The following is a 26844-nucleotide window of genomic DNA, read 5'->3' as shown; positions in this document are numbered from 1 at the left end:
CACTAATAGTGCAATAAAACAGGTCAATGGTGAAAACCACAAGCTCCTTTCTTTGTGCATAAGGCAGCCAAAAAAAAAAGACAGAGAGATAAGTCAGGATTTATGTCTCTATCTTCTTGACCTAGTCACACCTTCATGAGCCTTTGCATCTTTATCTCTTGTGGGAGAGGAGCATTTACATTTATAAACATGATAGCGCACAACTCTCCAGATTTGACGTCTCTGCAACATTAGGGATCGCAACATTTGGTTGCGTATCAAAAAGTAGTGCGCTGTAGACAACAGTTTTGAACAACGCGTTACAACGAGATGCGTTATGAACCTGCGGATAAATAACTCGCATGTGTATATCATGTAACTTTCGATTCGACGTCTTAAAAAGCGAATCGACTTCATTGTTTACAATGAGTGTGCGATGCTATCTTGGTAGGAAACTCACTAGGTTTTGACACGCAGCTTTGAATTGCAACACTGTAGCAGAGCAATTCTTTTATCTAAATGCATAAAGGGTTTTCTGCGCACTTCAGCAGTGTTTACATTTGAAAATGTATAATCTAACAAAATAAATTATATAGAAATAAAGCCCTGGTTGCGTGTATGACAGTTAATCCAGGGCCATGTTTTCTGTCAAGAGTTTGGAAAGAAAGGAGCTTCACTGACTGTCCACCAAGGACTGTATATTACGTGCAAAATATCAACGTATCCGTCCATAAGGTTTGAATGAAATCATAAACGACATCAAAATATTCCAGCACTTGCCAGTTTGACCATCAGTTTCTAAAATCTCCTGTTGTTTCCAAGATAGTCCCGTTCAGAAATGACAATCCAGTTCAGGGATGCGCAAATTGTGTGGCGCATCTCGACGGGAATATAAATAAATAAAATAGAAATAACTATGTATCCAAACACCCGATCCAAATTCCGCGATCTTTGTGGGAATAGGCAAAAGTTACGTGCTTGACTCACAATAACTACTAGGAAAATCCCAAAATGGCTTCCATAACAGTAAAGCCAGACGGATAAAGTCGCACAAACGTTCCTCCTATTTTCCAGGCTCAACTGTCAATCAACGACATACTTTAAATCTATTGGTGGAAACACGAGAGTCACGCCTCCGGCCTACGTCACTCAGCATTGAATGTAAGGATTCAGATGGGCCCGTCTGTAAAGCTGTCAACACATGCACTTCAGCCCACAGCGACGTAAATACAAGCATTTGGAGATCAAAATAGACTGTAAATAAATGGAAACGGAGCTTGTTGGCAAATCTTTACGCTTACAAGGCAAATTTAATTTTAAAGAACAATCTGAATCCGAATCTTATCACAAACACTTGATGTACTCCGGACAAATCACTGTCAAAATATGCATACAAAATATTAAAAATGCAATTTATAGAATAACACATTATCAAGTCTTAGATTAAGTCTCATAAAAGAACAATACATTTAAAAAGTTTTAAAGGGGTGGTTGATTATGATTTCACTTGTCTAACTTTAGTTAGTGTGTAATGTTGACATCTGCATAACATCTGTGAAGTTACGACACGCAAAGGGAGATATTATCTTTTAAAGAAATTGCTTTTTAAGGACAACAAACAACTGGTAGGGACTAGACATTCCTCCGGGGTTAGTGACATCACTAACGCTAAAATGTACATAAACCCCGCCCCCAGAACCTGATTTATAGACTATCAAGGCAGAATATGCTAATCAATGACTAGAAGATACATAACGTAACACATACGACATAATCCATAGTTCATCAACTAACCATTCAGAAATGTTGTTTACATGTTGTCACTTCTTGAGTCTCTCCATCATTGTTTGTTTGAACATAAAAGGCTAAATGTTTTTGAATTATTCAGTGCTTGTCTGTGTGAGTGCAAGCTGTTGTAGCTCCGCCCTCTGTGCCGGGAGCAGCAGCTCATTTGCATTTAAAGGGACAGACACATAAACGGTGCGTTTTTGCTCCCCCTCAAAAAGTGACAACTTTAACATGTTATATAAAAATATCTGTGGGGTATTTTGAGCTAAAACTTCACATACATACTCTGGGGACATCAGAGCTTTAGTTTACATCTTTAGAAAAGGCATTATACCACCCCTTTAAAATAAAAAGGGGTATTTTAAAATAAAACTCCCTTTTTTTTAAATCTCTTTGTTTGCCAGTGACTCACATAATGATAGACCGAATGATGAGATTAAAGGATTAGTTCACCCAAAAATTAAAAAAAAAAAATCCCATAATTTACCCACCCTCTCAAGGCATCCTAGGTGTATATGACTTTCTTCGTTTAGCCAAACAAAATCGGAGTTATATAAAAAAAATATCCCGGCTCTTCCAAGGTTTATGATGGGAGTGAATGGTACCTTGTTTCTGCGTTCGTCAATTCTTCATATTTCGGGTCAGAGGTCACTCTTCCACCGTAACTGGAAGCCAGTGATTGTAGTTATAAATATGGATATTATTCTTACAAAAACACGCTTTCGAAGGGCTTTATTAACCCCCTTATGGATTACTTTTATGATGGATTGATACGCTTTTTGGGGCTTCAAAAAACAAGGTATCATTTACTCCCATAATAAAGATGGCCTTGGAAGAGTCCGGATATTTTTTAATATAACGCCAATTGTGTTCATCTGAAAGAAGAAAGTCATATACCTATGGCTTGAGGGTGAATAAAATATGGGATAATTTTATTTTTTGAGTGAACTAATCCTTTAATTCATCCAATTTTCTTTACCAATCCACTCTGTGCCAAAGTTTAAAAGCAGCTATTACACAATTAGCTTCATTTCCGAAACAGAAAACCTCAAGTTTTGCAATATTAAGCAAAGCAATCCCAAAACTGACTCAAAATGGGAATAGAATAGATTTCTATCTAGTTTTAACACACAATGTCTCTAAAAGCCATTTAACAATCAGTCAATGGGTCCTATAGATTAGAATCAATGCATTTATTTGCAAAACGCAATAACAAACCACCATTCAGAAAATTACTAAAACACAATAGGCCAGGTCATACTGTTTATTGATCCCCAAAGACAAATTCAGATGCTAAACATACAGTGCAAAAACAGTTACAGCAGATGCAAAAGACCTTACTCAACATATGTGGTCAAATTGTTTCTTAGTGCAAAGAAACACAAATCCTCTGCAGTCATTTTGCATATTGAGAAGATACACAACAACTGTAACCTATTAATTTCTTTTAGAATTTTTTTTTAACTTGTCCCAAACAATGCTTGCATATTTTGCAGTCGGCTCTCAGTCTACAAGTGAAACTTTGATACAATTCAAAGGTCCTATATGCCCACTATTAAATAAACTACAACTAGCTAGATAAGATTTATGAGTCATGACTTTATTTAGCAACTACTCCTCAATAAACTTTCAAAGCCACATACGCGATGCAACAGCACCACCTACTGGTCATTTATTAGACTGCTGATGCAGTGACGTTAAAACAGAGCAAGGTTATACATATTTGAAGACTGAATGTGCGTTCAGGGTGGAGTTAGCTTATAATTCAAGCTCACTTCTTCTAGGGAACAAATGAGATTTTAAAGTAAACTGCGATATAATGCTGTTATACACTAATTTTATATCTACCTACAGTGAATTGCCCTTTTAAAATTGGTAACGTTACAGTATGTTTAAATATATTTTTTAAATACTTTAATGACGTCTCTGTTTGTTCACTATCATTTAAAAGTGTCAGATACCCACAATCCATTATAAAAACGAGTCAGTGTAATCACAAATCACTTACTGTTTGTTTGGTTTGCTTTCTTCCCGAGATACGTTAACTTCTGCAAACTCGCCCAGGCGGTGGCAGTTGTCAAAGTCCACTGGTTTGTTGGTGGTTCTTCAAATACAAACGGTTAACTTATAATGAGCTTGGAAATCGACGACCCAAACGATTTCTGTAAGAACTGCTTCCGCTTCCAGTTCCAGTTCACTGTCTGTCTCTAAGTAAAACACGAGTAAACATTGAAGTTTAACGACGCCTCCGCGATGTCCATCCACACAGACCAGTGAGTTTGAGCGGCGAGTCACTGGCGCGCGCAGCGAAGGAAGCCACGCCCACACCAACTGACGCGCATGACAGTCCTTACGATACGACGGGAGAACTAATCATTATTTTTTATTATACAGCCTATATATAATTTTTACTTGAACAGTTCTACTGTTATGAATGGCTTATTAACAATAACCTGACATGCTTGTTTTTTTAAAACTTTTCTAGCAATTGTTAGATTTTACTACAGTGGATTGAATAATAGGCCTATCGTAAGCGGTTTAAAACTGTAATTAAGTGAGAACGTCACACCGTTCCATGTTTAGGATTTTAAAATAATTGTACGTAATAATAATTAGTATATAATATGTGCAATATAGTAATATATACAATATATCAATTATTAATAAATTGTCTAGGCTACATGTAGGCCTAATTAATAAATAATGTGCGATTTTCTCTCCAAGCAAAGGAAAAACAAAACAAAAATAGATCATTCTTATTTTAATTTGTTCAGTTTCCTCAGAAATAACTGCAGGAATTACAGAAATAACATTTTGCTATACACCTCCTTATTTTAAAAGAACTTTATTTATTTAGCCTATTATTCATTCATTCATTGTAATTATAAATTATAAGTAAAGCATAGCCTATTTGAGGAATTATTTAATTTCTATGGGTCAAATTGAGTAAAGTGAATTTAAAGGGCAACAGATATGAATCACATCAGTTTCTTAAAAATGTATCTGAAGGAATCTTCCTTTGATTTTACGTCGGAGTGAATGGATAGGATGACGGCGAGTGAACGGGGCGGTGCTGATGAAGACCATATGACTGACACAAGAGACCCTGGTGAAGGATAGGAGAGGTCTAGGATATTAAATCCATCTCCTGCGGACACACTATGACCTTCGTCATGTGAACATAGAGTAAATAACTAGCTTCGTTATCATTCTCAACGTTATTACGGACAAAACAGGAAACGATTACGCGATTTGCATCTGTACGTCCAATATAAACATCAGCACAGCGACGTCATACAGTGTTACAGTCACATCTGTGGTATAGAGGAAAGCCTTTTGCTGATACACTTTGTTTATTTTTATTTTTTTTTGTCATTTATTTAAACAGAAGCTCCATCCTGCATTGCGATATAAAGGTAGGTGCTGATGCTGAGATTTTAACATCTGTGCGTGGTTATCTGTTAGCAAATACATCTGAGGAAAGATCAGTGGGATGCGGAGCGATCGATAGCATTGAGAATATGTTTAAAATCCGAATCTAAAAGCCTGTCTAGCTCATTAATGTCAAAATTATGAACGAATGCGGGGCTTACCGTTCACTGAAGGATGTTAACAGTGAACGAACGCTTGGTAAAATGTAAGTAGATAAAGATTTAATATTTGACAGCTGTAATTATTTCACTAATAAGCCTTTCTTTTTCTTTATTCCCTTAAATCGCTTTTATAATCATTTCCTTAATTTAAATAAAAATACCCAATTTTAGTTTGGGCTAAAGCCCCGAATATCCACTGACTCTAGAACTGCCCCTAGCCTGCATTAGCCTACTGGCTAACGTGACTGTGACAGCAAAATCTGACCGAATAGGAACGGCAACGTGATTTTATTTTCTGTCATTGATATAACACGTGCACTAACGTTTACGTTTCAATATGTGGACTTTTCCAGTTGTGCAGACCGCTGCAAGAAAACATGGACAGCTATGAGGAATTCTGCGCACGCATTCTGTCTGAACTGCAGTCGGAAATGATGCATGAAACGAGCTGCAGTACCGCACCTGCGCGAGGGGTGGCGCACTCTCTCATCCGCCTTCATGGCAGGCCACTTCTGTCTCCTGTTGTGAGGATTTATATTTATATTACAGAGTGTGACTGCAATACATTAGATATGATAAACTTTCAAAAGCAAAAGAAAGAGTTAGCACAATATAATAAAGAACATTAATAACAGTAATAATTATAACATTCAGCCTAAGTTTGGTTTACACATTCAAAAAAAAGAGTATTGTCTTCCTTTCAATTGTCTAATTATGATTCATATTATTTGAAAGTTTGTGCCTATTGTGTTTCCAGCTAAGTGAGAAACAAAGAAGGGAGATGGTTGAATACAGGAAAAGAGCGTCACAAATGGAGGCAGACAGACAGATTCATTATAACAACAACTTCCTCAATCAGATTCAGGCCATTCTTTGGACCAATAAGGTAAGAAAATAAGTGTTTCTTTGACTAACAGGTACTTTTATGTCCCGGATTTATTTATTTTTATAATCACTAAAAGATTTCGAAACTGATTTTTCAAAACTAATAAATTAGAAAACGATTTTTTCCCCTTTTACGTATAGATTTTATTGTTGTTGTTTTTCTACCCAGATATTCATCTATGAAAATTCATATATAGCCTATATATAATTTCTTTAAATCTACATTGTTATTGTTAAAAGATATATCAATAGATTTCAACTGTGTGTTTTGTTAAAGTTGGAGGCATTCTTTTTTTTTTTACCATGCATTCATTGTTTATTTATTTGTTTTGTTTTATGTATAGATTTTGTTTTTTAACCTATGCCTTCAACTATGAAAAAAAAATATATACTGGTTATTCACAATAATTGGTTGAATTTACTTTCATACAGGGGCGATTCTAATATTAGAGGGGCTCAGCCACCAATGATTTATGATTTAAAAAAAAGAAAATTATTTAATATATTGTTAGTATATTTGGCATGAACAATACAGTAGGTTCTACACAATCAACTCAATCCCTGAATATTAAATTCATTTCTAATAATTTTAAATAACCTGCTATATTCATTAATATTCATTAAGAATATAGACAAACTTTATATTTTTGTAATTGTCTAGATTGGCAACATGTGGGTAAAATATAAAAAAAAATTTCAACACATGTTAAGATTTAAACACTATTATTTAATCTCTACATTGGTGCAGTAAAATTAACTTTAAAGAAGATCTTCCTTTATCATTTTCATTGATAGAGATAACATGGAAAATGTGACATGCTTTAGTGGAGGATTTCTGTCCTCTGGTGGAAAACAAACACTTTTAACATGAAAATGACATGATATTACAACTATATCCAGTAGATGGCTGCGGAGGACCACTCATTAGTCCATTTGCCATTTTTTACTCCCTTTTATAGTTCTTTTCGCAATTTTATTGCACTGAAATATGAAGTATAGCAAGAGTAGGATAAGTCAAAGTCTCATGCCATTAAGATGAAAGGAATTTCATAAATAAATAAGCCCATATTTTACAGTGAATGGGAAACCGTCTTTAATTGCTCCCGCATCATATTATGTAAACTGCATGTATGTCAAATAACTACAGAGATGCAGATATCATTACAATCTATCAATAAATGCACACACACACATTGTCCTCTGCTTTTGACTCTGATGCTGCGCTACTACAGATTGAAAAACATGCTGAATAACGCAGACTATTATATCATATGTATATCATATTCATAGGACTAATCTATCTGGAAAATTCTGTTTATAATAGTATTCAACTCTATATTTATTCAGTACATATCCATGTACTGCACTTACGGAACCGTTGTATATCCTGCACTTGCTGCTATTGCACTTCTGGTTAGACCCAAACTGCATTTCGTTGCCTTGTACCTGTACTTGTGTAATGACAATAAAGTTGAATCTAAACTAATCTAATCTAATCTAAAATACAGGGATGAGCCAAAGGCTGCCGCCGGTTTCGTATGAGTTTTAAAGGGGACTGATGTGATCACAAATTAATGTACATATATTACAGAGTTAATCGCTAATTTTTAGGGGGGCTGGGTGGAAATTAAGGGGGGCTAAAGCAATCCTAAAATGGGTCTAGTGACGCCCCTGCTTTCATATCTTCTTGCATTATAGGCACCAAAAATATTGGACGTACCAAAGCCTTCAGAACAGTGCTTGTCTCCTTCTCCAAAATTAGACTGCAGGAATGGTTTTACTGATACTGCACATATTACACCTACTGGGACCACAGAGCCTTACATGTCATCTAATAAACCATCAGTGACCCCACCAGCTGAGCTCCCTGGACTTATGAGAGGAAAAGCCATGGAGGAAAAAGAGAAGGAAACTGAAACAGAAGGAGTTTGTCTACAGAACCTACTGAAGAAATCACGTGAATTTATTGAAAAAGAACAAGGTAAACAGGGATCAAAGGTCATCGGCACCAAAATCCCATTTGATAAAGAAAACGGCACTTCTCTGGACGGGACTGTCTCTGGTTTACCCTGTTATGTTCCCTCACCAAATCAGACCTCTCCTAATTACCTTATAAGTCCAGAATCTGGTCTAAACGGCAGTTTAAGACCCCATCGCGGGCGTCCTCGTCCCATTTCTGCTGGCAACATCTTCTTCTCTTTCCCTGACAATCCCAAACAACCAAACAATACAGCCAATGCAAGACCACATGAAGTAAAAACAATTGCGACGCAGGAGTGGAAGCTACTCGGAGTGGAACATGTGAGTACGGGTCGATATGATGAGCACTCCAGGTTGAACGACACAGTCGGAAGATTAGAAACATCACCGGTGGATCCTGAGCTCACAAGCCCTCTGTTCCGAAGGAGATGCCACACGTTGGACAGTCACCTGTCTTCCGGCCATCAGAGTCCGCTCGTAGACCGGAGCCAGGAGAGAATGCCTCGGTTTATGGCCGGGGTCACTGCGAGAACGCACACTCGACTGTCTCCTCCTTCACCAGTGAGCAAGACTTTCACACGGGACAGTCCCACAGCTGCATTTATGGGCTCTGGAATCACCCCAGACTCTCCTTCTCATGCCAAAGTATCATTTGAGGGAGACAGTGTCATTAGCACAGCGCTGAAAGAAAGGAGAGCAGGTAAGATATTGAAAACAAAGACTCAGATGGGTTTTACAGCCTAATGTCACTGAACATTTTTAAGTTCCTCAAAGAACTCAGAGTTCTCGGTCCTTTTAAAAATCATCATGTGCTGGTGTTTTAAAACAGGGGTTTTCACACTTTTTAATGCCATGGATCCCCAAATATGATGATCCTCTTGCGAAAAACCTCCTTCCTAAAATATAAATGCTACTACATTATATACTTGATCATTTATTATAGAGACATTTATACTATGAAAAATAGAGTCATATAACAAAAATAACATGTTGTTATTTTAACATGCATTTATGGGGTCATTATACTGAAACCAAAAATGACTGGAATGATTAGAATATATATGGAAATATTTAATATATACAACATAATATAACAGTAAAATAACTGTACTATATATATATATATGTGTGTGTGTGTGTGTGTGTGTGTGTGTGTGTGTGTGTACATATCACATACAAATATTAATTACTATTATTAACAATGCATATTCTGTATAGTGCTTCCACAATAAATAATAATAATACAAAACAATCCACAATAATACATTTCTTAGACCCCAATATAAATTATTTTTAATATTGTATTTTTTTGTATATTGCTTCCAAAATAAATATTATTTTTTAACTCTTTTTTTTCTCTCTCCATTTTGTGACGAGGAGTTTTCAGTTTGAACCCACAATCCAAAAGACTGATATGAAGAACCGATAATGTCACATCAAGAAGAACTTTTTTAATCTCCAAAGAACCTTATAACAACTCAAGACACAAAATATGCATGATATAAAGAGTTAATCAATGGTACCCCTGAGAGAACCATTGAAGAATGTTAGTTTGAGAGTAAAGACGATATTTTCAGCTTTTTTTGATGTAGTATCCTCTCAGTTGTGTATTCCTGTGTTTCAGATGAGATGCAATGGCAAGTCCACGCTCTAGAAGACATGCAGAGGTCTCTGGAGGATGACTATGCTTTCAGATTATCGTGTCTGGTGGCAGCACAAGAGAGAGAAGAACGGCATCACAGTCAGGTCCGCATTGGCATATCCAGATATATATACATGGGCTCTGTTCCAAACCTCTGTGAATTGCCACACGTTCACTATATATTTAGCTAGGCATCCTAACCCAAATGGGACCTTATAAGTTCCTCATGGATGACAACTACTTTAACAGTTACACTTCTGCTATGCATGAACTAGAATTAATATGATTTATTCACAATCAACATTTGCCTGGACTGCAGCTTGGAGTCTCTGGTCTTTGCATCATGTGTGTATTGTATATATTCTCACTTCATCACTCCATGTCTCTGTTCCTCATTCAGGAGTCGGAGGAGCGGGTCAGGAGACTGAGGGGTCAGGGTGGTCTGAGTCCTGTAGCAGGCGAGGACGGCTGTGAACGTTACCCTATACTGAGCCCCATCATGTGCCCTTTAAGCCCTGGAGAAAGATCACCAAGACACCCTGTGCCAGTCATTGGTATGTCAGCCGTGGCTGTATGATGAAAACACATCAGTTATTTTATCCCAATGTCTTTAATTTGTTATGACTCTGTGATTAAATAAATGTTCAGTGGCTTTATAGATGTATATAAATTAAAAAACCAATATTTATGTTTATTTTTTATTTCAGCTTATATATACAATGAACACATTTATAAACACAAAACTTTTGTCTTTGCCTTCATTTTTCATGAGCTGAACTCAAAGATCTAAGACTTTTTCTATCTACACAAAATGCCTATTTCTCTCAAATATTGTTCACAAATCTGTCTAAATCTGTGTTGGTGAGCACTTCTCTTTTGCCAAGTTAATCCATCCACCTCACAGGTGTGGCATATCAAGATGCTGATTAGACAGCATGATTATTGCACAGGTGTGCCTTAGGCTGTCCACAAAAGGGGGGGGGGACCAGTCAGTATCTGGTGTGACCCCATTTGCCTCACGCAATGCAACACATCTTCTTCGCATAGAGTTGATCAGGTTGTTGATTGTGGCCTGTGAAATGTTGGTCCGCTCCTCTTCAATGGCTGTGCGAAGTTGCTGGATATTGGCAGGACCTGGAACACGCTGTCGTAAGACGCTGTTCCAGAGCATCCCAAACATGCTCAATGGGTGACGTGTCCGGTGAGTATGCTGGCCATGCAAGAACTGGGATGTTTTCAGCTTCCAGGAATTGTGTACAGATTCTCCAACACGGGGCCGTGCGTTATCATGCTGCAACATGAGGTGATGGTTGTGGATGAATGGCACAACAATGGGCCTCAGGAGCTCGTCACGTTATCTCTGTGCATTCAAAATGCCATCAATAAAATGCACCTGTGTTTGTTGTCCATAACATACACCTGCCCATACCATAACCCCACTACCACCATGGGCCACTCAATCCACAACGTTGACATCAGCAAACCACTCACCCACACGACGCCATACGCTGTCTGCCATCTGCCCTGTACAGTGAAAACCGGGATTCATCCGTGAAAAGAACACTTCTCCAAAGTGGCAGATGCCATCGAATCTGAGCATTTGCCCACTCAAGACAGTTACGGTGACGAACTGTAGTCAGGTCGAGACTCCGATGAGGATGACAAGCATCCAGATGAGCTTCTCTTAGATGGTTTCTGAGTTTGTGCAGAAATTCTTTGGTTATGCAAACCGATTTATGCACACAGCTGTCCGGTTGTCTGGTCTCAGATGATCTTGGAGATGAAGATGTTGGATGTGGAGGTCCTGGGCTGGTGTGGTTACACGTGGTCTGCGGTTGTGAGGCCGGTTGGATGTACTGCCAAATTCTCTGAAACGCCTTTGGAGACGGCTTGTGGTAGAGAAATTAACATTCAATTCACAGGCAACAGCTCTGGTGGACTTTCCTGCAGACAGCGTGCCAATTGCACGCTCCCTCAAAACTTGCGACATCTGTGGCACTGTGCTGTGTGATAAAACTGCACATTTTAGAGTGGCCTTTTATTGTGGCCACACCTGTGCAATAATCATGCTGTCTAATCAGCATCCTGATATGCCACACCTGTGAGGTGGATGGATTAACTCGGCAAAGGAGAAGTTCTCACCAACACAGATTTAGACAGATTTGTGAACAATATTAGAGAGAAATAGGCCTTTTGTGTACATAGAAAAAGTCTTATATCTTTGAGTTCAGCTCATGAAAAATGGGGGCAAAAACAAAAGTGTTGCATTTATAATTTTGTTCAGTGTGTATATATATATATATATATATAAAAATGTATATATGTACACTCACCTAAAGGATTATTAGGAACACCTGTTTAATTTCTCATTAATGCAATTATCTAATCAACCAATCACATGGCAGTTGCTTCAATGCATTTAGGGGTGTGGTCCTGGACAAGACAATCTCCTGAACTCCAAACTGAATGTCAGAATGGGAAAGAAAGGTGATCTAAGCAATTTTCAGCATGGCATGGTTGTTGGTGCCAGACGGGCCGGTCTGAGCATCTCACAATCAGCTCAGTTACTGGGATTTTCACGCACAACCATTTCTAGGGTTTTCAAAGAATGGTGTGAAAATGGAAAAACATCCAGTATGCGGCAGTCCTGTGGGCGAAAATGCCTTGTTGATGCTAGAGGTCAGAGGAGAATGGGCCGACTGATTCAAGCTGATAGAAGAGCAACTTTGACTGAAATAACCACTCGTTACAACCGAGGTATGCAGCAAAGTATTTTTGAAGCCACAACACGCACAACCTTGAGGCGGATGGGCTACAACAGCAGAAGACCCCACCGGGTTCCACTCATCTCCACTACAAATAGGAAAAAGAGGCTACAATTTGCAAGACTTCACCAAAATTGGACAGTTGAAGACTGGCAAAATGTTGCCTGGTCTGATGAGTCTCAATTTTTGTTGAGACATTCAGATGGTAGAGTCAGAATTTGGCGTAAACAGAATGAGAACATGGATCCATCATGCCTTGTTACCACTGTGCAGGCTGGTGGTGGTGTACTGGTGTGGGGGATGTTTTCTTGCCACACTTTAGGCCCCTTAGTGCCAATTGGTGCCAAAATGCCACGGCCTACCTGAGCATTGTTTCTGACCATGTCCATCCCTTTATGACCACCATGTACCCATCCTCTGATGGCTACTTCCAGCAGGATAATGCACTATGTCACAAAGCTCGAATCATTTCAAATTGGTTTCTTGAACATGACAATGAGTTCACTGTACTAAAATGGGCCCCACAGTCACCAGATCGCAACCCAATAGAGCATCTTTGGGATGTGGTGGAACGGGAGCGTCGTGCCCTGGATGTGCATCCCACAAATCTCCATCAACTGCAAGATGCTATCCTATCAATATGGGCCAACATTTCTAAAGAATGCTTTAAGCAACTTGTTGAATCAATGCCACGTATAATTAAGGCAGTTCTGAGGGTGAAAGGGGGTCAAACACAGTATTAGTATGGTGTTCCTAATAATCCTTTAGGTGAGTGTATATATATATACTACCAGTCAAAAGTTTGGGATCTGTAAGATTTTTAATGTTTTTAAAAGAAGTCTCTTCTGCTCACCAAGGCTGCATTTATTTGATTAAAAATACAAACAAACAAAAAACAGTAATGTTGTGAAATATTATTACAATTTAAAACAGCTGTTTTCTATTTGAATATTTTTTTTAAATATAATTTATTCCTGTGATCAAAGCTGAATTTTCAGCATCATTACTCCAGTCTTCAGTGTCACATGATCCTTCAGAAATCATTCAAATATGATGATTTGCTGCTCAAGAAACATTTATTATTATCAATTTTGAAAACAGTTATTTACATATTTATTTCAGGATTCTTTGATGAATAGAAAGTTCAAAAGAACAGCATTTATGTGTGTTATTTTTATTTATTGATATTTTTTATTTATTTTTTTGGGCGAAATAAATAAATACTTTTATTCATCAAGGATTAATTAAATTGATCAAAAGTTACACTAAAAACATTTATAATGTTACAAAATATTCTATTAAAAAATACTGTTCAAAGAATCCTGAAAAAAATTGTACACAACTGTTTTCAACATTACCAATAATAAATCCGCATATTAGAATTATTTCTGAAGGATCATGTGACACTGAAGACTGGAGTACACAGCAAAATCCCCAGTGTTAAATTAACACTGCTCAGTGTTTATATGAGTCCACACTCTACAGAGTGTTAAATTAACACTGCTCAGTGTTTATATGAGTCCACACTCTATAGAGTGTTAAATTAACACTGAAGCAGTGTTAAAGTTAATGAGATAATTAAGTGATTAATTTAGTGATGATTGAGCATTATTAACGACACCTGATGTTAACAAGCAGAATCACTGAAGGAGAAAACCATCATTTTTAAGTCACCGTTATGGAGATCAGTGTTTGCTTTAGTTGGGCTCTTGACCCTTAAAACATTAACTTTAGATTTTGTTTGGCTCCTGTATGTGAGTTATAGCAGCCAGATGAACAAATAGATAAGGTGATCTGATGGTGTTGGTTGTGTTTTAACATAATCATTATTTCACAATCATTTGACCTGAATCACTGAACTTATTTAGAGCACAATTTAGGTTTACTTTATTAATTATAGCAGCACTGGCGTTGTTCAGCATAATAATTTTAACCTTTTCAATGAAATTTAGAAAGCTTTCAGTTATTTTTAGAGCTTGGGAATTTAAACATCTTTGTGTGTTTCACAGAAGAAATAAAATCATATTTAGAACAATATGATGAAATGATGTCATTTTGGGGTAAACCATTTAACAATTAATTTACTACAAAATCAAAAGAATATAGTATGCACATCCTATATATTAACATGGTATTCTATTCTTTTTAGGTTTAGATGTGGCATCATCACCCTCAATACAGGCTTCCATTTATATGAGAGGCCTAAATCATCACAGCACAGGGAAGAGCAGAAACAGGCTGAGTCAGGTTGATTTTTTAAATGCTTGTGCATTGATTGATAAACTTTAATAAATGTTATCATGAGGTAAATCCTCAGTGGTGTATGTCGCACACACACAGGTTATAACAGTGGAGCAGCAGAGGGCGGTGTGTCGCCTCACTTCTATCGTGAAGGGCTTTCTGACCAGGCGACTGCTGAGAACTGACAAAGTCAAACACCTGCGTCAAACCGTGCAAGTGAGAAGAACGCTCAATAATGTTCGTATACATGCTAAAAAGCCCTCATGGGATTGATCTTCTCTCTACGTGTGTCTTTCTCCAGGACACGCAGGAGTTTATTCGTTCATTTAGCAATAATGCTGTTCAAAGAAACGACCAACTGTCTGAGCAAGATCTGGCTCTGCAAGAGCGCGTCAGAGCTCAGGTCCCACATTTGATGGTTTGGTAATAAAGTCAAGAACCGTGTATACTGCATCAGATCTGGCACTAAATCTGTTTTATATGCTTCTATTACAGTTACGCGCAGCCTTGTTTGACATTCATGATATCTTCTTCACTATGACACTAAAGGAGCGTTTGTCTCTGCTTCAGCAAGACCGAGATCTGAGAGCTGAGAGAAAACTCAGAGAGATGGTAACAACAATCTTAACATTTTGGTTTCATCCTCATTGGTTTATTTCCATTTCGTTTTGGTTAGGGTTGATCCCTGGCAACTATTATCTGCTGTTTTGAAAATTTGGCTTCAAATAATATTTGATTTGGCATACAGGAAAAAGCAAAAAGCCCCAAGGTGATTTTGTCGGCTGCAACCCAGAAATCTCTTGATAGGAAGAAAAGGTGAGTTGTATTAGAACAATATTATGTTTGGAACCTTTTTTGTCTGATAAAGACTTATTTGACATCCAGTTGGTCCATTTAGGTGCCAAAACAACATAAAAAATTGTCAAGATTATTGGTTGTTGGATGGTAACTTGTGCAACAGTAATGTTACCTTTTTAATGACATAAAGGACTGAATCAAAATCAAAGATGGCAAGTCTTTTTTTTTATGGTTGTAACTCCAGAACTTCATGTTGTGACACATTTATGGCCTTCGGCCCATTAAACAAAAATATAAGTAACAAAATCACAATAATAATTTCACTGTAACTAGATGTTTTGTTTTTATTTATTTTTAACTAAATGGTTTATAAATATTTTTTTAAGTATAATCATATGTAGCCTATGTTATATATATATATATATATATATATATATATATATATATATATATATATATCAATACAATATATATTTTTTAAATATAAAAATACTATTTATTTTATTTACTATATATATATATATATATATATATATATATATATATATATATATGGATTTTCATAGTTGAAGATATAGGTTAAAAATTAATCTATACATGAAATAAAAAAAAGTAAGAAGAATAAATAATGAATGCATGGTAAACAGAATGTGGCATTCAACTTTAAAAAAAAAATCAAATGTATATATAACATAGTATAGCAAAATAATATATAAAATGCTATTTATTTTATGTACTATTTATTAACTGAAATGCTATTTATTCACTTACTGATCTGCTCTAAAATGTTCTCGTCATCAGAGTTGGTGAATCTCCAGGTCAGACTAGACGAGCTCAGAAAACCAAGAGTCCCCCTGCAAAAAGGTGAAGACAGAAACACTCCAATAGACACACATTAACCACAGAGAGAAAACCGACACTTTACACATTTACCATCCCCTCTGCACCATATATTTGCACTAGCTACATCATTCCAACGGTCTCCCTGTCCCTGTGTGTTGTGTTGAAGGATCCTGCAGCCCAGTCAAGGCCAGAACGCTCCGGTTTCAGGCCAGCAGCTCCTGCGCCGCGGGTCAGCTCTCCACCTTTTGCTTCCTTTGATCATGCAATCTCCCATTCCGGCCATTTCCACTTTCTTTTACGCTGTTGTTGATGGAATTTGAAATTCAATTCAGTCTTAGCTGGACGCTTACAGTACTGGAAATGCCACCGATCCTCTGTCAGAAGAGTCACCTGACATTTAAAATTGGCTGCATTTATTTGTAAATGCATTTGGCAGACATTTGGTCAACTGAAGTGTGATCAAAATATCACTGTATTATATTACTAATAATCACTCTGTATTAAAGTAACCTTAAAACAAACCCAGTATGTTTCAGGGAACGCATTGTATAAATATGCAAAACCACATTTCAAACTAATTGAGTTCACATTGAATGAAATAATTTGAATGTTCAATTAGAATACATCAATATTCGATGCAATATTGTAATAGAAAACATACAAATAAAATATTTGATGTGTTTCAGGAGTTACAAGAAGACTCCAGAGGAGAGAGTTCAGCGTTCGGAGAGGCTGAAGAAACAGCATTCACTGGGTTGATCTGGACATGAAAAATAATATTGTGCTAATCATAGAGATAAATTTAAAGATACTCTCCTGCTTGCCATCTCATTGAATCATGATTATTAAATGTCATTCATTGATATTTATTTCCTCCCGCTATTCTAAAACTGCACATGTGAATATAGAATTAAGGCCCGTTCACACCAATGATGATAACTATAATGATGTAGTTCTAAAAAAAAAATTCTAAATATAAATAATAACAGAAATCACGCCACGACTATAACAGCAAAGAGAAAGATACCGTTGGAATCACTTTCAGAAAGTATTTTTTCCCCTGCTGATGAACGATAAAACCATTGACAGCCAATTCAGACGACAAAACTGCAGCGTGCGCTTATAATACACAGAATGATATTGTGCTATGTGTGGATGCTAATATAGTTATCATTATAGTTATTGTAATTGGTGTGACTGTGAACAGGCCTTTAGTCCAGATATTATTTAGAGGTTCATATACAGTAGGATACATAAATTAATAAATGACCCTTCTATAAATTCAGTGTTTTGAGATTCCTTAAACGTAAAGGTGGGATTTTCCTGTATAGAAGATAGCAATAATAAAGGTAAATGTTAATGCTGATTTAATGATATTAATATATATTAAAATGTGTCAACAATACTTGCAGAATGTGAAGTAGTAGAATAAGAATAGGGTGAAGATATTCTTCACCAGAAATGCTTGCATTTGACCAGCGAGCACTACAAATTAATTTGTACTAATGTGGTTTAACCGTAATACTTTACTACTTAAAAATACAATAATATCGATTGTATAATTGTATACATAATTTATATAAATTATATAATTGTTTATGTATTAGCTGTGTTGAAGTACTCAACACATCAGCTAACACAAATGTGAAATAAAACAATCAGTTGAATGAACAAGTTTATTTAATAAATCAATAAAGATGTCAAGATCAAATAGAAAGGCACTTTTCAAACAAGAAAGTTCATTTTGAATTCTCCCAAACAACCTCCATGAACAGAACTAAAGCTAAAAACAACAGGTTATCCATTGACAAATGTTTGTGAATGTGCCCGTTTCCACAGTAAAGAGCCACAGATGTGTGTGTTATAATGAGTGAATGTGCTGGAGGAGTTTATCGCAGTACTCGGGGCTGCGCTGTTTCTCTCTCACCGCCTCCGTTAGCTGCTGTAACAAACCTCCGTCCACTGCACTGGCCACGCGCAGAACCTCTGACAGAAAGAAACGACAAGGACATCTTTATACCTGGTTATTACATCAGAATTTACTCATTTGGCATAGCAAGAATACGGTGGAGTCATGGTGCAGGGGTTTATATAAGTCTTTGGTCCCTGAGTCTTCAAAAAAAAAAAAAAAGACTTTCAAAGTTTTCAGCTCACCATTTAGGAACAAAGAGAAGCCCATAAAGCTGATTTGTTTTCTTTCAGCAGTCGTGTCTTTGTTGTGGGGATTTGGTTTTATCCTGATTTGTTTGGTGGTGGGGGGGGGTTTACTTTTATCCGCCGCTTTATACGTTTGTAAGTGCACCAGAAAACAACGTTTTCTTTGTGTAAAGAAACGGGTGAATTTCCTCAGTAACTCAAGCACAGTGTGAGAGTGCTGTTATTATAAGCTTAACCATAGGAATGAGGGATTATGGGATATGGTGTTATAATGGACATTAATCACATCTGGGGTGTCTTTGAAATACAAGATGAGTTAAAGAGCATAATCAAAAATAAAGAAAGACAAGAAGAGGAAATCAAGACGGTGTTTTCCCCCACGTCTGTGGCTCTGTGTGCATGATGCTGAATGTTATCTCTAAATAAACCCTTTTGATATAATACAAATGCATATTAGGATCACCCTGTCTGGGCTTATTTAGCGACAACAACTGGATGAACATTATGCCCTACTTACTATATGTACGTTTTCATCATCCTTTGTGGGTTCAAAGCCTAATTAGGGGGTATGAAGATTTTCTGTACTCCGTGTGCGTGTGCACTAGGACACATTGACATAGGATTATGGGAAGGTGTTGACAGCCCATGACCCGGCTGGAGGCAGGCCAGTAGCAAAAGAGCGTGTGATGGATAGAGTGTAAAAATGCAGGATTAATGAGGCTCTTTGAAGTGAAGAACAGGGAGATCAGTGAAGTGGACCGTAGGATGAGCGCAACACCATTAACACAGACCCGAATTACTTCCTTATGCAGCAGGAAGAGATTTATCTTACACCACAATAGTGTCGACACGAATATAACTGTCATCAGTCACGATTCAAGTCAAAACATCAGATGGTTACAGCAGGAATGAAGAATCGCATGCCGTTTGTTCGCGTTGCACCCTTACCGAGGACCGAATCCTGGACTTTGGTGTCGGGGTCGTCCATGTAGAGCAGCAGCTGCTGGAACAGGAACTCCAGGTGTGGGCGGCACGAGTGCGTGTCGTAGTTTTTCCCCAGAGATGAGAACCATGTGCTCAGAGACTTCAGCGCTTCGAGACGGACGTCTTCACTGCTGTCATCCACACGCTTCAGCAGCTCTGAAACACAAACAGACACGCTCATGAAAGCACACACTACCTCACAGACACTTCTGAAATCATGAACGTGTGCAATAACAACAGCTATTATACACACTGATATAGATTCAGACTATTTTATTTAATGCCATGTCAGCATTCAAAGCTATTTTCATGGCAAAAATTAAATTACAAAAATACAAATATCATATAAATACAATAAAAATATATACAACAAGTCATACTATACAATATTTATTTTTTTAAATTAACATATGATAAAAAATCCAAAACCTTTTCAGGCATAATCTCATTAAATATGTCCTTCAATGAAGTAACTTCATAAAAGAGCATTCTGCTTGCGTTAAGTCCAGGACAATCTAATAAAATATGTTTGACAGATAAGGGAATTTTACAAAACATACATAAAGTTGGGTCTTCACACACTGATATACTTCATTTAACCAGGATTGTCTTATGGAATCTGGCATCCACTTTTTAAAACCTAAGTAAACATTAAATATAATATAAAAAAATGATTGTATTAAAATAAAAAAGTTAACTGACTTTTTATGGGCACTGTGTATTATTGTATATTAATAAATGTCTGGAAAATGTATGCAAAACACATAGATATGCTTAATTTAACCAGGATAGTCTTATAACAGAGAAACAGACACAGACTATTTAAAAACATTGAATAAAAATAAATAAATAAAAAGCTTAATTCCCTTTTTAGGGGCACTGTCTACTATTTTTACTATACTGTATTTACTTGTACAGTAAGTACAACTTAAGTGTAAGTGTTTACTTACTGTATTAATAAATGTCTAGAAAATTTGTGCAAGGCACAAAGTTATAGATATGCTTTATTTAACCAAGATAGTCTTATAACAGAAACAGAAAATGACTACTTGAAAATAAAATAAAAACTATTGTATACAGAATGCCTTGAAAATACGGGCAATGAACTGCAACACATATTCCATTTACAATATTGAACACTGTCAGATGCGTTTCAATCTACCATTTTCAATAACATGTTTGAATAAGAAGAATAATGGTGTTATTTCTCCATTTACACAGTCAAATAAAAATACAGACCTTAGAGCAGAGCTCTATTTAATTTGATGCATGAAAATATGTCTGTGAGCTATAGGACCTCAATCCATTCAACATGTTTGACAGCTACAGTATGTACACAACCCATATTGTGGAAAGATGCATTTTCAATGCTGGCAAACTGAACAATCTACACCATATTTCAGACAGCACTTCTTCATTTTCATCTGTCACAGTAAATATGCTGCCCCCTTCTCTTTCATTGTTTAAGAGTATGTGGGATGAGTTAAGCATACCTGGATAGATCTTGTTGAGCGAGTCAGTGCTGAGCTGTTGTGTTGTGAGTTTCAGCAGTGAGTGAAGAGATCTACAGGCCAGAAGACGAGCCAGTTTCGAGTCTTCCTCCAGCGCAGAGATCAGCTGCGTACTGAGAGTCTCCTCCACCGACACAATCTAAAACACATTTATCACACGTCAACATCACTAACACAAAATCAAACATACTCACTAACCTTCAGATAAACGCTGTTCGTTTGAACTTTCTATTCGTCAAAGAATGATGAAGAAAGCTATCAAGGTTTCACCAAAAATATGAACTGTTATAATAAACATATCAACAATTAGAATAATCAGAAATGTTTCTCAAATCATCATATGAGAATGTGACACTGAGGACTGGAGTAATGGTGCTGAAAATTCAGCTTTGATCACAGGAATAAATTACATTTAAAAAAATATTTACATAGAAAACATTTTAAAATGGAATAATATTTCAGAACGGTAATGTATATTAACTAAATTGAGACTTAACTAAGTAAAATAAGTCCAATGAACTAAATAAAGAGACTTATGTTAAAAACATAAAAAAATCTTGCAAACTCATGTACTTCAACATGTATTTTATCGACGCTCAAAAGAGCAGATATTAACCATAACAGTTACAAAACATGAAATCAAATCTGACACCATTTACAGCCTTAATCTGATTTACTAATAAAATTTGTCATTATGCACAATTATTAAAATTAATAATCTTAATCAAAATATAATTTCCTCCACCTGCAAAATGATTTTCAATTATATATATATATATATATATATATATATATATATATATATATATATATATATATATATATATATATATATAAGAGTTTTGTAAAATTAGGTATTCATGAGTGAAACTCAATATTCAGTGGGCAATAAAATAAGGAGGTACTATAAGATTGCTTCAATTAATAATAATAATATATATATATATATATATATATATATATATATATATATAGAGAGAGAGAGAGAGAGAGAGAGAGAGAAAGAGAGAGTATATATTTATTATTTTGATGCGGTCTTAATATTTAATGGCTCTGCTGTAGAGTTGATGTGTGTGTGTGTGTGTGTGTGTGTGTGTGTTATTACTCGCTCCGCTGGGAAAGCCCCCCCGTGTAGGACAGCTAACAGGCAGCTGAGAGCAGCGGTCCTGACAGCCGCGGCAGATCGACCCGAACGCCACACCAGATTAGGCAACAACAAATCCTGCAGGACCATCTCCATGTATTCACCAAATCCCCTAGGGAGAGAAAACATTATTAAGACAAACTTTATGACAGACATGACAACTTAAAAAAAAAAAAAATTATATTTATATATTTGCATTTTATAAACAAAATCACTCTTAAGGTATTTCCAACAATTTCTTCAGTAACTGTTTCCAGGTAAATAACTGGACTAACCAGCGGATCGGTTTCATTGCACAACATCTCAAATGTTGGTTTGATCATTCTGAAACGCTTGAGCCAAAGTCTGTCCTCCAAATGATTTGGTTTAATTCCCTCCCAGAAGCATCTCACATGATTGAGTTTACAAACACCAGCATCCGAACGCAAGGTAACATGTTTACACGATTATAGCGTTTCATCTGCGTGCTTTGAGACGCAAGTCATTTATGATGTAGGACAAAAGAGTCACAGTTTCTTCCCATATTACAGCAACTTCCATTTTTGTAAAAACATGTCACACCAATTTCACAGGAAGTGACTATTTTGTTCTCTTAAACACATAGGATGGAAAAACAATGTTTTATTCGCATATGTTTTGTGGTATTCCAATTTTCCACACAAGATAAATTCAAAACTTAGAATGGTAACTTAGTTAATGTTAAAAATGATTAATGAATAAGGCAAATAATACTTAATAATAATTATCTTTATTTATAAGCAATAGAAGTCTAAGATACATCTTGATTTAGATGTGTGTGTGTGTGTGTGTGTGTGTGTGTGTGTGTGTGTGTGTGTGTGTGTGTGTGTGTGTGTGTGTGTGTGTGTGAGAGGTGTCTTTCCTTTCATTCTCCTCTTATTTCACTTTTCAAATCAAGCACCCACACGCAACGAAGGAATTTTAGGTGAACGCCACATGAAAAGAGGGAATTTTGCAACATTTCTGAAGGGGACTATCCTGATGTGTTACTATATTGGTGTAATTATGAAGTGCTGTCTTTGAAATGCATAGTATTTAGATCCTTATCAGGAATCACAGATGATCTTCATTCTAAGATCTTCTTAAAATGCATAAATCATTCCAATGATGCATGTTTAAGCATATATTTATGCAGTGGTGGGATACTGTAGATATAAAATAACAAGAGCTCAGCTGTGTAGTAGTTAACCATTGCTGTTATCTCCAATGTTTCAATGACATCAGGTATGATAGTTTGGATATTTCATCAAGAACATTATCATATTGTCTTATGATGCAAAATACACAATAACTGCACAGAAAGATCTGTGACTGATAAACTGACCCCTGTGAGTCCAGTGTGTTGCTGGCATCCAGGAGTAGTTTGGACAGCATGGTGAAGATGTGAAGTCTCATCTCAGGGTCTCGACTGGGTTCAACGCAACTCTTCAACAGTGGCAAGAGCGCTGGAAGAAACTCGCCCACCACAGGACCTAAAAGATAACATGCAGATGATAAAACGAATTTTTTATTTTTATTTATTCATATTTTTTCAATATTACATTTTGGAGAATATTTATTCCATTTATAGTATGTTTTATTTTATTATTATTTTTATTTTACACAACCATTTCAGCGCACGTGAACTGATCATATCTCCTCTTTACTACTAGTTGCAGCAACAAAAAATCATGGATGAACACCAGAAGGCACGTTGAAAGATACTTACCGAAATGAACCCTGTGTTATGTAATCGCTGTGTTTCAACCGGGGAAAGGCATCAATAAAACTTAGTTACATTTAGTAACATTTTCCTCAAGAAAGCTATTCAATGTCCATAAACTCATTAGTTAGCTAGAAAAAATAAAACACTCTAGAGAAGAGCATTTTGCTGAATATATGCACAGCAATACATATTTATTATATTATTGCATAACCCGTTTGTGATGTCTTCATTATTCAATGTATGCGTGAATAAATCTGTCATGAAAACAAGTTATTACAGAGTTTATTGTTGTTTATATTGCGTTGTGAGCAATTTAAATGGTACCACTAAGTTTTAGATATTTGAGTGCTGTTTATTAAAGTTTGATTATAACTGAGTATTAATTTCTGTTTTTATTTTAGATTTTTGGCCAAATCCTGAATTTTCGCTTTCAGACCAGAAATTTTGTTTCGGTGCATCCCTACAAAAAACGCTAAATTAAATACAAATAACACTAAATTATTGACTGAATATAAACCCAAAAGATCACTCAGATCATTAGGATCACATCAGCTAGAAATACCGAGGGGTTCCCTCTAAGCATGGCAAGTCTGCTTTTAGCTACTATGCTTCAAGAAGAAATCAGATGTGCTCTTACAGTAGTCACATTCAAATCCAGACTCAAAACACTTCTGTTGAGCTGTGCATTTACTGAATGGGCACTGTCCACTGTTTGCACTGTATTTTATTTCTTTTTTATTCTAAACTGTTTCTTATTTTTTTATTATTATTTTAATTCCTTATACAGTGCCCTCCACAATTATTGGCACCTCTGTTTAAGATGTGGTTGAGGACTTCTAAAAATTCTCCTTTTTTTTTTAAACAACATAGAACCCACATACAAAAAAAGAGAAAAATCCAACCTTTTATTTAACTACATTACTTTGGTGGTAAAAAAAAAAAATCACACATTTAGAAAAAAAAACTTGAAATCATGTTTCCCACAATTATTGGCACCCCTGATGTTAATACTTTGTACAACCCCCTTTTGCCAACAAGACAGCACTTAATCTCCTCCTATAACATTTCACAAGATTGGAGAACACAGAGAGAGGGATCTTTGACCATTCTTCTTTGCACAATCTTTCTAGATCATCCAGTGTCCTGGGTCCTCTCTTATGCACTCTCCTCTTTAGCTCGCCCCACAGGTTTTCGATTGGGTTGAGGTCTGGGGACTGAGATGGCCACGGGAGGACCTTGAGTTTGTGACTGCTAGACCATTGTTGTGTAGATCTTGCCACATGTATTGGATCATTATCCTGCTGAAAGACCCAATGACGACCCATCTTCAGCTTTCTGGCAGAGGCCATCAGGTTTTTATTTAAAATGTCCTGGTAGTTCAAAGCGTTCATAATGCCATGCACCCTAACAAGGTTCCCAGGGCCTTTGGAAGAGAAACAGGCCCACAGCATCACAGATCCTCCACCATACTTCACGGTGGGCATGAGGTGCTTTTCGGCATACTCATCTTTTGTTTTACGCCAGACCCACTTAGAGTGTTTGTTGCCAAAAAGCTCAATCTTAGTCTCATCTGACCAAAGTACACGATCCCAGTTGAAGTCCCAGTGCCGCTTAGCAAACTCCAGACGTTTACGTTTGTGAGTGTTAGTGAGAAAAGGCTTTTTCCTTGCATGCCTCCCAAACAGCTTGTTGGCATGTAGAGAGCGTCTGATGGTTGTTTTGGAGACTTTGTGACCCCAAGATGTCACTCTTTGATGCAATTCTGTGACAGTGAGCTTAGGACTTTTTTTAACTTCTCTTACCATCCTCCTCACTGTGCTTGTGGCAAGATAAACTTGGGACCTCTTCCAGCCTTGTTTGTCACTGTTCCAGTTGTTTTAAACTTCTTAATGATTCCTCTGACTGTAGATACGCTAAGTTAAGTTAAGGCGAGTGGCTATTTTTTTGTAGCCATTGCCTGACTTATGAAGGTCGACACATATCTGCCTTACTTGAATGGTGTGTTCTCTTGTCTTTGCCATGTTGACAAATGGGTAAGAGAATTAGGCCTCTGTGTCGCGTCATATTTATACCCCAGGGAAACAGGAGGTCATGAATTAGTAATTAAAAGTTCCTAGATACCCTGACCAACTTTAGCAACTACAGAAAAATATATTTAAAAAAAAATCAATTAAATTTTTCAGCGGAATTGTTAGGGGTGCCAATAATTGTGGGACACATGCTTTCAAGTTTTTTTTTTCTAAATGTGTGATTTTTTTTTTTACCACCAAAGTAATGTACTTAAATAAAAGGTTGGATTTTTCTCTTTTTTTTGCATTTGGGTTCTATGTTGTTTAAAAAAAAAAGGTGAATTTTTACAAGTCCTCGACCACATCTTAAACAGGGGTGCCAATAATTGTGGAGGGCACTGTATGTAAAGCACTTTGAATTACCATTGTGTATGAAATGTGCTGTATAAATAAACTTGCCTTGTCTAAATTAGTGAATAATTAAGCGTGGAATGTGACTGCTCACTCTGAGGGAAGTTTGAAGAACTGAACTTTAATGAGTTCAGCTCTTAGATTGCGTGCGTCTAAACAGAATGTTGGCCAGCTGCAAATGAAACACACACTCACCGGACTGCATGGCGATGATCTCCAGCTGTGTTTTCTGAACGGAGTAACTGGTCCAGGTGTGATGCGAGTCAGAGAGCCACTGCAGCAGATCTGCCATGTGCTGTCGGTACAACTCACACGCTCCACTGAGACCCTGCGCCTCACACAATCTCCTCACGGATTCGTCTGCCTGAGAAAGACCCAGGATAATGTTCAA

General features: G+C 36.6%; 3 protein-coding genes across 9 annotated transcripts in view; 1 reads left to right on the top strand and 2 right to left on the bottom strand.

Annotated features, from left to right (window-relative positions):
• sun1b (Sad1 and UNC84 domain containing 1b) overlaps positions 1-4081 on the bottom strand; it is a 44103-nt gene extending 40022 nt beyond the window's left edge. For 2 of the 3 annotated variants that reach the window (XM_077213595.1, XM_077213597.1), the window contains exon 1: positions 760-1007. In XM_077213595.1, the coding sequence (XP_077069710.1) occupies positions 760-771 (12 nt within the window). In that variant the 5' untranslated portion in view covers positions 772-1007. Of the gene's footprint in view, positions 1-759; positions 1008-3775 lie in introns of those variants that run through there. The other variant, XM_077213596.1, reaches the window with a different exon arrangement.
• Positions 4082-4839: 758 nt separating this feature from the next.
• On the top strand, positions 4840-17795 carry ccp110 (centriolar coiled-coil protein 110). Of its 5 annotated transcripts, XM_077213601.1 has the most exons (15): positions 5054-5183; positions 5714-5884; positions 6118-6246; positions 7944-8925; positions 9850-9971; positions 10268-10421; positions 14642-14692; positions 14782-14879; positions 14973-15089; positions 15175-15276; positions 15369-15485; positions 15622-15689; positions 16473-16535; positions 16681-16743; positions 17201-17795. In XM_077213601.1, the coding sequence occupies exons 2-15, from the start codon at positions 5738-5740 to the stop codon at positions 17271-17273; spliced, it is 2286 nt and encodes a 761-aa protein (XP_077069716.1). In that variant the 5' UTR covers positions 5054-5183; positions 5714-5737; the 3' UTR covers positions 17274-17795. The 5 variants fall into 5 exon arrangements, with proteins under 5 accessions (XP_077069718.1, XP_077069720.1, XP_077069717.1 ...); XM_077213603.1 differs by lacking the exon at positions 14642-14692 and having other exon boundaries at positions 4840-5183; XM_077213604.1 differs by lacking the exon at positions 16681-16743.
• A 381-nt stretch (positions 17796-18176) lies between these two features.
• The window catches only part of dnaaf5 (dynein axonemal assembly factor 5), a 33731-nt gene continuing 25063 nt past the window's right edge, over positions 18177-26844 (bottom strand). Inside the window, exons 9-14 of the mRNA XM_077213598.1 lie at positions 26649-26817; positions 23653-23800; positions 22272-22422; positions 21149-21305; positions 19620-19811; positions 18177-18500 (exon numbers count right to left, since the gene is read on the bottom strand). Coding sequence (XP_077069713.1) covers positions 18376-18500; positions 19620-19811; positions 21149-21305; positions 22272-22422; positions 23653-23800; positions 26649-26817 — 942 coding nt within the window. The 3' untranslated portion in view covers positions 18177-18375. The remainder of the gene's footprint in view (positions 18501-19619; positions 19812-21148; positions 21306-22271; positions 22423-23652; positions 23801-26648; positions 26818-26844) is intronic.

This window comes from Siphateles boraxobius, unplaced genomic scaffold (genome assembly GCF_051911475.1).
Source record: "Siphateles boraxobius isolate OS27281-9 unplaced genomic scaffold, OSU_SipBor_1 66, whole genome shotgun sequence".
NCBI lineage: Eukaryota > Metazoa > Chordata > Actinopteri > Cypriniformes > Leuciscidae > Siphateles > Siphateles boraxobius.
The sequence above is the reverse complement of the archived record's forward strand: the minus strand, read 5'-3'. Positions and strand labels throughout refer to the sequence as shown.

Coding starts and splice junctions, on each gene's coding strand:
- ccp110 (XM_077213601.1), top strand. CDS start 5,738: ATGGACAGCTATGAGGAATTCTGCGCACGCATTCTGTCTGAACTGCAG. Junction 6,247..7,943: donor CCATTCTTTGGACCAATAAG/GTAAGAAAATAA, acceptor CTTGCATTATAG/GCACCAAAAATATTGGACGT. Junction 16,744..17,200: donor CAGCAGCTCCTGCGCCGCGG/GTCAGCTCTCCA, acceptor GATGTGTTTCAG/GAGTTACAAGAAGACTCCAG.